The 10,451-nt window shown below is 36.4% G+C and overlaps 1 protein-coding gene across 2 annotated transcripts; it reads right to left on the bottom strand.

Annotated features, from left to right (window-relative positions):
• Positions 1 to 264: 264 nt before the first annotated feature.
• LOC128875735 (26S proteasome non-ATPase regulatory subunit 10-like) lies at positions 265 to 2,569 on the bottom strand. Of its 2 annotated transcripts, none has more exons than XM_054121595.1 (4): positions 2,174 to 2,569; positions 1,945 to 2,043; positions 1,412 to 1,700; positions 265 to 656 (listed from the first exon to the last, which is right to left on the bottom strand). In XM_054121595.1, exons 2-4 carry the CDS (start codon positions 2,032 to 2,034, stop codon positions 466 to 468), a joined length of 570 nt encoding a protein of 189 aa, XP_053977570.1. In that variant the 5' UTR covers positions 2,035 to 2,043; positions 2,174 to 2,569; the 3' UTR covers positions 265 to 465. The 2 variants fall into 2 exon arrangements, with proteins under 2 accessions (XP_053977570.1, XP_053977569.1); XM_054121594.1 differs by having other exon boundaries at positions 2,109 to 2,568.
• Positions 2,570 to 10,451: the final 7,882 nt, after the last annotated feature.

The following is a 10,451-nucleotide window of genomic DNA, read 5'->3' as shown; positions in this document are numbered from 1 at the left end:
AGTCTTTTTTTTAAATTTCTAAAAATTAAACATAAACAACTTTGCCAATAACACGATACGTTTATCTATTAGTCTAGCATTAATTTATACATACCTAAGTACATCGGATATACAAATGGTATAATGTTAGTGAGACCATGAAAGAAGGCGAAAGAAATTGATATCCCAAGATTTGAACTTTTCATATTCACTTTCTGTATGCTTTCAAGTGTTTATACATAATTTGCCATACCGTCGATCTCGTTATCAATTTAACCATATATATTAGGAGTATTTACCTCTGACTTTATTTAATAAAAGCATTGATACAATAAAAATTTAATGTATTATCACATACATAATGGATTTAATCAAAATATGTATTCCAGGATACGAAAAGTAAAGGTCACGTTGTCCGTAATATTAGAAAGAGAGAGAGATTGAACACCACTGAACCAATGACATTAGGAATTTACTCTTCATTATTTACTGTACATCTTCTTCCATTTCTTTCAGTTGTCGTCGCAATCCTGGACTTGCAAGATCCAAAGGAGTTTGCTTTTCTTTATTCACTGAGAATGTGTTGGCACCATTTTGGACCAATAGCTTAGCTTCATCGACACGATTTTCTTCGCATGCTAAGTGTAATGGAGTATTGCCAGTCTTGTCTTTAATATCTGAGAACAATCAGAACTTTTTAGATAAAATATTAAATTAATAAACATAATATTGGCAACACTTGTAAATTTTTCTTTGAAAATTAAAACAGTTGTATTGAAATATATTTATAAAACAATGTCATCGCGAAAATTAGTAAGTTAAACAATACAAGGTGTCTCGAAATGATAAAAAATCCTCAAACCTGCAAATTTCTCGTGTCAGTAAAAATTGAATGTTCTTCACCTTTCTGTAATTTGAGACTTCATTTTCGCGATACAATATTCTTCGGATAAGTGAAGCGAATTTATGCTCACCATTGTTTATTCGTTACCAGTGGTAAGATACGCATACGAAATCGAATTTCATTAGCTGATGAACATTAATATTTTTATACTTATCCAGTATGGTAAGGAAAGTATATGTAACTCCTTACAATCGTGTGATCAATATAGAAGCAAGATTTATCAATTGATCAGTCTTCTCAAAAGACAATTCTTGTTAGTTTTATAGGCACGATATTAGTGAAAAAAATAATGATTTGGTAAACGCGAACTACCTTAATAAATGTTTCTAATAATTAGTTGAAAATCTTAGCATTTATCTTATCCCATATCTGGGAAATGAAAGCTAAAATTACAAAATGATGAGTAACTTTCTAAGTTTTATTATCATAAAGAATCTGCATGTTTCGAATGTAATTAATTATTTAGAGTCAATTAATTGATTTTATATTGTTAAACAAATGAAAAATTAAATATGGTAAATTATCAACCTATATTTAAATGTTTTCCAATTTCTAGAAGAAGTTTTACAATGGCAGTGTTGCCTTTTGATGCTGCTCTATGCAATGGTGTAGCACCATAATTGTCTGTTACATTAACATCTGCATCTTTTTCTAACAATTTGCTGCAAATGGATATCCAATTCTTTGATGCTGCATACTGCAGTGCTGAATGACCTGATAGCGTCTTAGCGTTAACATTTGCACCCTCGTTTAGTAGGGTACTCACAACTTTATCCTGACCTGCTGATGCCGCCAAAATTAACGGTGTCATGTCCATCTATATTTTAAAATTGAATAAATGTCAAACAAACTGTTTAACTACTTTGAATAATATGATCCACAAATCCTTTACATGCAGAATCTGTTCACAATTCCACTCAGAATAGTATGGTTTCTACTTATATCTTGGAAGCTAAAAGCTACAATTTTGTTATTAAGGTAAAATACTAAAAAATATCCCTTCTAAAATTATGTATTTGTAACCTAGTTTGTTTTTGTCGTATGAAAACTGGTATACTTGCATCATCGACAGGGTCTACCGGTACGTCGAGGGATAATAAAAATCGAACTAAGTCATCGTGTCCTCCAAGTGCTGCCCAATGAATTAACATACGTCCATTCTAAAAAAGCAAATTTTGAAAATCACAACATAACCTTAAAGATATTTCGAGGTATGAATTCCTACGTTATCTTTAGTTGTTTTTAATTTTTCATTTTCAGACAGAAGACGTTTAACATCTGCAGTTTTACCGCGGTATGCCATGTCGTGAATTGATTTCTCAGACATTTTTGTCGTTTCTTGCAGCTTTTTCCAATTCTTATCAAATATAACAAATCGACAATGTTTATATTGGATACGGCCAGGGATCAGCCGAGAGCCCTAAAGCTCTACACTTATGAACGTGAAGCCCGATTTTAATTTGTGCCCTTCCCTACTCGCGGCGCCAGTGTCACTTCTTTTGTAGGTTTTTTGCTCTTCCTGGTAATGCAGGAATCTTTACCCTACTACTCTAGCCGTACCGTAAATGGAAAAAGGCAGGAGAAAAACGTATACACGTTAATTATAACAATAACAACAAAGACTTGACTTTATTCAAAAATGGACGCTATAGCTAGTCCACGTGTTAGGTACCTCGTTCAATGGCTAGCAACGACTGACTCTCTAGCCGCCTCTCGCAAAGCGGAACATGGCCGCTTCCTCCACTCTCGCATATCGAGTAAGAGGGAAGAGAGAGATGGGAATACGTGATCCCCACACTTTGTCTTAAGGGTGCGCAGGAGGTAAACTAGCGCCACTAACGGAGAGGAGGTGAACTACTACATAGTAAGCTGGCTCCACCAACGGACAGTAGAAGAACTACCAGATAGCTGGCAAAAAATTTGTATGACAATATGGCTGCTTCGCTTTCGCGCTGTCCACTGCAGCGCTGCTGTCGTCTCTGCTGCGGTGTTGTGCCAGTAGTCTAAAGACGCTTTTCAGTATGGTTCAGTATCGTAGTAAGTTTAAAAAATGCCCGCGGTCATACATTTTTCTTTTAACTCTTTCAGTGCAGGGGGCCGATATATCGGCCCTTGCTGCATTGGCGAGAAGTGCCAGAGCCGATATATCGAACCTTGCAGCGTTTTACTATTCGCATTGCGAGAGAACTCTATATTGTCTGTATATTGTATCTATAAATATAAATTTAATAATGGGAAATAAGCAACATATTTATAAAACTATGTTATACTTGTATTTAATTTTTACATTAAAATTATTTTGGAACATGGGTAATTGTTAGAAGATAACACGCTAAAATACATATGTATAGGGAAACGATGATAAACTAATTATTACACAGAATTAGTTCCGATTTTTTGTTATTTACAATTTAACCCTCGGACACCGGGCGGGCGTACGAACGACGGAGCCGGGTCACTATTCAGGTATCGAAATCCAAGTCCATACGCGCGACAAAAGAAGGCTTAAAATCACATTTTTATATGCAAACATTACAATCATATTAATAATGCCTCGTAACCAATTGTTTTTGTTAATATTTTGTCCCGAAAACTAATTCTTTTGCAATAAAGTTCGAAACATTTCTGTCGCTAACAGTTAGAATAGTGGGGAGAGCTAATTGCTACGGATCGAGTTACAATGTAAACACATGGCTCGACACTCTCGATCACAGAGGAATGGGACTTCGAAAAATGACGGAAAAATGACCCAGGCCCGGTGCTGGAGGGTTAATGCTAAAAAATTGTGATTTTTGTCGTTTTTTGCTTTTTAAAGAACAAAATCCATCTATAAAAATTGGTTTTAGTAAATTTGCTTAACTTCGTCCAAAAGAATATGTAATAGTCGGAACCTGTGGAACACATTCTGAGTGTGTATGTGTAATGCATCAAAATGTAAAGTTAATGCTTCATGGTGCCAAACTGCAAAAATTAATTCCTACATCTTGTAATTTTCCATGCACATATAAAGAAATGTTATCAAATATGCGCTGTGATGTTTCAAATGAAGCAATTTTAATCCCATTCGTAAACAATTGCAAGGTATATTTGAAAATCATTCGATTGTACCTATTTCATGCAACAAATGGACAAGTACCGATAGATCTAATTTAGAGCCTATAGAATATTTAATACCAGCATTTCTTAATGAATTAGAAAACAAAATGTTGCAATTGCAAGTCCATGATTTCATAGCAAAAAATGGAAGTAGTTATTTGAAATATTCAAAAGGAAGTTTAAATTCCGATGAGTTTGTTGTCATCAGAGATTTTGCCGAAAATTATTCATTTATTTATTAATTATACAAGATGCAATACAAAATTATCATTGGTCCAATAAACAGGCTACAATATATACGTTCCTTGTCTATTTTCTACCAAATAATTGTTTAAAACATGAAAGTTTTGTCATTCTTTCAGATTGTTATGAACATGATAGTATTTCTGTTAATTTCCTTTCATTTCATTTCATTTCATGTTGTATCATTGAAATCAGAAAAATCTCACGAATACGTCGGTAAAAATTTAATTAAAGAAAAGTCTAAAACAAGAAAGTTTTATCGATGAATTATTATTTGTACGAGTATCTCGCCGATGTCTCGGATAGAATCATATTATGGTGTAACATTCGGCTCATAACTAGGGCTGTTTAAGTACCCGAAAAAATCAAGCCGAGTCGAGTAGTCTTGAAAGATTCAAGCTACTCGAAAGAAACCAAGTAACTTGAATTTTTCAAGCTACCCGAATAGAATCGAGCGGTCGGAAAATACCAAGCGGCCCGAAAGAACCGGGCAACTCGAATGGTTTCAAGCTTTTCCGAGTACACATGTTAGTCCGCCACCGGGCAACAATGGTATCATAAAAAGGACGTAGCAAACTAGACCCAAAGAAGGTCAACTACCATTTTCCGTATTTCTTATCGGATCTTAACGGATGTATTACCAATCGATTCCTTATGTTATCCCGATGAAAATGGTACCAGACACGATACAATTCGGATTATTTAGAAGGAAATTATACGAAAAAAATGATTTGCACGCTTTTTGCATTTTGCGAATCGCATTCGTCGATTCGTCGACTCTCGGAATCACTCGGCAAGGCTTGTCGGTCGGAATTGTAATATGGCTGTCACTCATGCCGCTCGTTCATTTCTAACCTGTAACTGTCAATTTGGATTTGTGACATTTGGTTTCTTGCAACAAGACTTTCTGACATGCATTGTGCGTACTTTTGAAAACTTAAAGGACTGAAACTGGAATTATAATACAATAAATTGTGAGTTACCAATAGTGGATCTCTTTGTACATTTTCCCACTTTATTTATTAACATTTAAATTTGTTACAAGAAGATTTTCTGCCACACATTGTGCATACTTGTGAACTTTATTCTAATACAATAAATTGTGCATTACACATAGTGGATCTCTTTCTTTATTTCTCATTTCATGTTTAACATTTCAATTTCTAGCGACAAGACATTTTGCTATGCGTTGTGTGTACTTTGGAAACATAAAAGACTGAAATTGGTATTATAATATAATAAATTGTGGGTTAGAAATAGTGTAGACCTCTTTTTTTATTTCATACTTAATTTTTAACATTTAAGTTTGTTACAGCAAGACTTTCTGCCTTGTGTTCTGTGTACTTTTGAAAACTTAAAGGACTGAATCTGGTATTGTAATATAATAAATTGTGCGTTATTCATATGACATTAATTTTATTTGTAAATAACACATACAAACCTTATTTTACTTGCAAATTAATGTAGAGGTTAAAATAAAAATGCATTTGTCTTTTATTATAGTAAGTGTAGAGTCTACAATATACATAATGTGTCTGAAGCCAGATATAGGAAAGAGACCAGCTTCAGTTCTTTAAGTTTCCAAAAGTATATAGAACGCATGGCAGGATGTCTCACTGCAAGAAATTTAAATGTTAAAGATGAAGCGAGAAATGAAAAAAGAAATCCACTATTTGTAATGCACAATTAATCGTATTGCAATATCAGTTTCAGCCCTTAGAATTTTCAAAAGCACACACAATGCATGGCAGAAAGTTTTGTTGCAAGAAATTTAAATAATGAGAAAATGAACAGAGATCCACCATTTGTAACACATAATTTATTGTATTACAATTATATAGAAAAAGAGAGGTCAGACTTAATCCTTTAATTTCTCAAAAGTACCCACGACACATGACAGAAAGTCTTGTTGCATTTAAATATTCCTGATAAAGTGATTACATTTTTTCTTTAATAAATTTCTTGCAATGAGACTTCCTGCAATGCGTTCCGCGTACTTTTGAAACCTTAAAGGATTCAAACTGATCTCCCATTTTCTATTATTTGAAGTCATTCACTATACAAATTATCGTTGTAAAAAGAAGTGAGATCTCCATAAAAAACTTCAAAAAAGTAAAAAAATTACGCCAAGTGCATGAAAAAGTGGAGGACTTAAAGAGTAATCATAGAAAAATAGAAGATCCCCGTAAAAAATTCAAGAAAGTAAAAAAAGAAGTGAAATCGAAATGAGCTGCCAGTACATGAAGGTGCTTTCCAGCAAAGTGCAAAGGCGACACTGTATAAACACAATGAAAAATTCGGTGCTTTTTAACTATGCGCAGCTAAAATGCTGTGTTCAACAGTCCGAACGTTCAGATCCAAATGAAGAAGCTAAATAGCGTATCATCCACAAACTGAGACTGTTTAGAAATTTGCCTCGAAGCCGTGTGCTTCATATTCAAAAATAACTATACTAATTACAAGTGTCCAGTGTCGTGTTGTCGCGGTTAGTGTATGAAGTTAAAATTACCTAAGTGTTGCGCGGTGTTGACGCACTGGCGATGCGGGGGTCGAGAGTACTTTTATGGCCGTAATATGTAGATTTTAAAACCGTCTTCGCGGATCTATATGGTAACGATGATCGAAAGGAACTGAAGCCCGATTTCACTAGAGTACTACTCTACAGACGATCAATGTGTCTCTAACGAGTAACTCTTTCGTACTAGCTCCCGAGCAACCAAAATTGTGGGTTTATATACCCCTAAATGTTGGTGGGGAACCGCCAGTGATTTCCATATTAGGAAATTTGACGGTTAAGATTTTCGTTGCTCTGAGGTCGGCAGCTGTGTGCCCTGGGAAAAGGGTAGATTAGAAAGTATCCCACGCAACGCGAGTCAAAGATGATATTAAGAGGATGCAGCTGCAGGATGCACTCCAATGAGACCGAGCTCCAAATTCCAGAAGGGTAGATAAAATAATATTAATGAACGCGAACTTCTAAAAACGGAGAGTTTCTGTATACGTAACAGCCGTTACAGGTTGTTTTGCGTGAAAATAATTCTTCGGTTACAAGTAGTGAATATTCATCTTCAAACACGTCTAGTACTGGAAATATTATTGAAATACCTTCTAGTGTTTCGGAAATTGCGTTTATGCCGTTAAAAAAGGCCGCTGATCTGGTCCCGATGTTTGATGGTAAAGCTAGTTCTTTAACCAAATTTATTAGGCAATGTAATCTCGCGAATTCCCGAGTCAGGGCTGGGGTAGGATTAATTTACTAGCTCTAATACGGAATAAGATATGTGGGCATGTGGACCAATTGATCGCAAACAGCTGCGAGCCAAATACTTTAGAGGAATTGATAAATACAATTAAATCTATTTTTGTGCAATCTTTTGATATAGATCGAATTTATGATGAGTTAGAAAACGCTTATCAAGGTAATGGGGAGAGTGTTTGAGGGTTAATGAAATATTGGATAGGGGACTTACAGCGCCAAAAGAGAACTTTGATCTTCAGCAATCCGAGGGGGTCAGGGTTCTTCTTAAGAGATCGGCGATTACGGGATTTAAGAGGGGTTTATTTAATGTAAACATCAGGATGTTAATGATTAGAGAGCAGGCAGATAGTTTGGAGTCCGTGATAAATTTTGCATCGAAATTGGCAAGGGAGTTTGAGTTTCAAAAGATGCCTTTAAATTCAGACTCATTTGGTATTAATTCAAGAGTGTGTGTAGTGGGTACTCCGGCTCGCAGGTGTTTCAATTGCGATCAATTGGGACACACGCGTAAGAATTGTAAATGTTACGAGCCAGGGCGATAGCGACGCGCGTGTGAGCCCTGCGAGTGGGTTGAATTCAAGAATCGCAGAAGATACGATTAGTCCTGTTTATTTCGATGGATCCAAAGATTAAGGATGGAGTAGAAATCGCAGACGACTCTGACGCGAAGTCAGATAGCTGCTGGGAATTGGTATCTCCCGGTAAAGGGTAACCGTAGGATCGGTATCTCTCGATAACGGGTAACCGTTGGGAAGGTTAGGTAAAGAATAAGAAAGGAAAGATTGGTATCTCCCGATTAAGGGTAACCGTAGGATCGGTATCTCCCGGTAAAGGGTAACTGTTGGGAAGGTTAGGTAAGGATTGAATCGTATCGTTGGAATATAGTACGCGTCGTGGATAAAGCCTCGCAACTATTAATTCTAAACAAATAATAACTCGAGCGGTAAAGTTATTATGTTGTGGGGTCGTTACACTGGTTAGGATTGCTTATTCCAATGGTGAAAGTTTAATAATGATTTAACAGACCTTTTAAGGTTAACAAATGATTATATATTCGAAACTGAATAATACTAATAATACAATTGTACAGTGTCGTGTTGTCGCGGTTGGTGTATGAATTTAATTACCTAATTGTTGCACGGTGTTAACGCACTGGCGATGCGGAGGTCGAGAATGCTTCTATGCCGTAATAAATTTTGTACCGTCCTCGCGGATCTATATGGTTAATGTTGATCGAAAGGGATCTGAAGCTCGATCTCACTGAAGCGCAACTCTGAAGACGATCGACGTGACTTTACCAAGTAACTCTTTCGTACTATTCCCCCGAGTAACGAAAATCATGGGTTTATATACCGCTAGATATTGGTGGGGATACGTCAGTCATTCCTATATATGGAAATTTGGCGGTTAAAATTTTCGTTACTCAGAGGTGAACATCTGTGTGGCTTTAGGGAAAGTTTAGATAAGGGTTACCCACGCAACGCGAGTTAAAAGATGATTCTGAGAAAAGTATGGTACAGCTGCAGGGTGCACTTCGGTAAGACCAGACTCCACATTCCAAGGGGTAGATAAAATAAATGAACGCGGGCTTCAAAAAGAACGGGTGTGCATACGTAACATAAAAGTCAAAAGGAACCGTATTCAGAGTTAAATGTTCATAGAACGCTTAAATGCGGATTTTGTAGGAAAAGCGGGCATACTGAAAAACGGTGCTTTAGTAAAAACCTGCTATGCGCAGAGTCAAATGTTCGTAGGACACTTAGATGTAGATTTTGTGGAAAAAGCGGCCATATAAAGGAACGGTGCTTTAATCAAAACTCGCCTTCTAAATTTAGGACATCCGGATTTTCCCCCGCAGAGTCTTCACAGGATTTAAACTTCAACAGGGGCCCTCGAATAAGCGCATCCCAGGGCAAACCCTTAATTGCGCGCGTAGATACTATTGTATCGCCCACTGTCCAAGCTTCTCAGAGCCCAGTTAATTAATAGTTCGATTGGAACATATGTTTTTCTGCGATGGTTATGCCAATTTCCTTGTAGATACCGGATCACTATTAAATTTAATTAAGTGACAGAGTTTGGATTCACACGCAGTAGTAGATACACAAATTGTTCTTAATCTTATTGGAATCTGTCCGGGAATGATTCAGACTTGTGGTGAGGTTATGATCCCTATCAATCAAATCCCCATTAACTTCCAAGTCGTTGATAATGATTTTCCAATAAAGCAACCTGGAATTGTTGGGGTTTCCTTCCTCGAGAAACAGGATGCTACGGTGATATTCAGAGACAAGCTTCCGAACAGTCTTGACGTTGGGAAAAGGGTATAGTCTTTTTCAGCATTTGCATCATTTGATCTTCCTCCACGTACTAAGGTCATAATTTCAGTCCCTGTAAAGAATAAAAATGAAACGGAATATATAAGAAGAATGGACGTTGGTCCAGGGGTTTATATGGGGGAGGTTTTGGCAGCTCAAGAGAATGGGTATACGAAAGTATTTATAATTAATACCACCACTGATAAAATTATCCTAAATATATCCCCTGTTGAGTTAGAGGATTTCGAGGTTAGGAACCTTGCACAACGTTCATCTCGAGAAACGGACTCTAACCTCAATCGATCAAATGCGCATGCGCAGCGATTTGCCCAGTTGGTAGAAACTTTCAATTTTGAGCATCTTATCGAAATTGAGAAAGTTAGCATTTTAGAAATAATCAATAAATTCCCTTACCAATTTCACCTTTCCGCAGATAGATTAGGTTGTTCTAACGCCAGTCAGCACTCCATAATAACTACTGATGAAATACCCATTAATACCAAACAGTATCGTTTTCCATTGATTCATAAAGCCGAAATTCAGAAACAGGTAGATACCTTGTTCAGCGACAATATTATTCAACCCTCAGTATTGCCGTATAATTCTCCCGTATGGATAGTTCCAAAGAAGTCAGACTCTTCCGGAAAAGCTC

This window comes from Hylaeus volcanicus, chromosome 4 (genome assembly GCF_026283585.1).
Source record: "Hylaeus volcanicus isolate JK05 chromosome 4, UHH_iyHylVolc1.0_haploid, whole genome shotgun sequence".
Lineage (NCBI taxonomy): Eukaryota > Metazoa > Arthropoda > Insecta > Hymenoptera > Colletidae > Hylaeus > Hylaeus volcanicus.
This window is presented reverse-complemented; position numbering and strand designations above follow the sequence as displayed.

Coding starts and splice junctions, on each gene's coding strand:
- LOC128875735 (XM_054121594.1), bottom strand. CDS start 2,210: ATGTCTGAGAAATCAATTCACGACATGGCATACCGCGGTAAAACTGCA. Junction 2,044..2,108: donor TAAAAACAACTAAAGATAAC/GTAGGAATTCAT, acceptor TTGCTTTTTTAG/AATGGACGTATGTTAATTCA. Junction 1,701..1,944: donor CGGTAGACCCTGTCGATGAT/GCAAGTATACCA, acceptor TTTAAAATATAG/ATGGACATGACACCGTTAAT.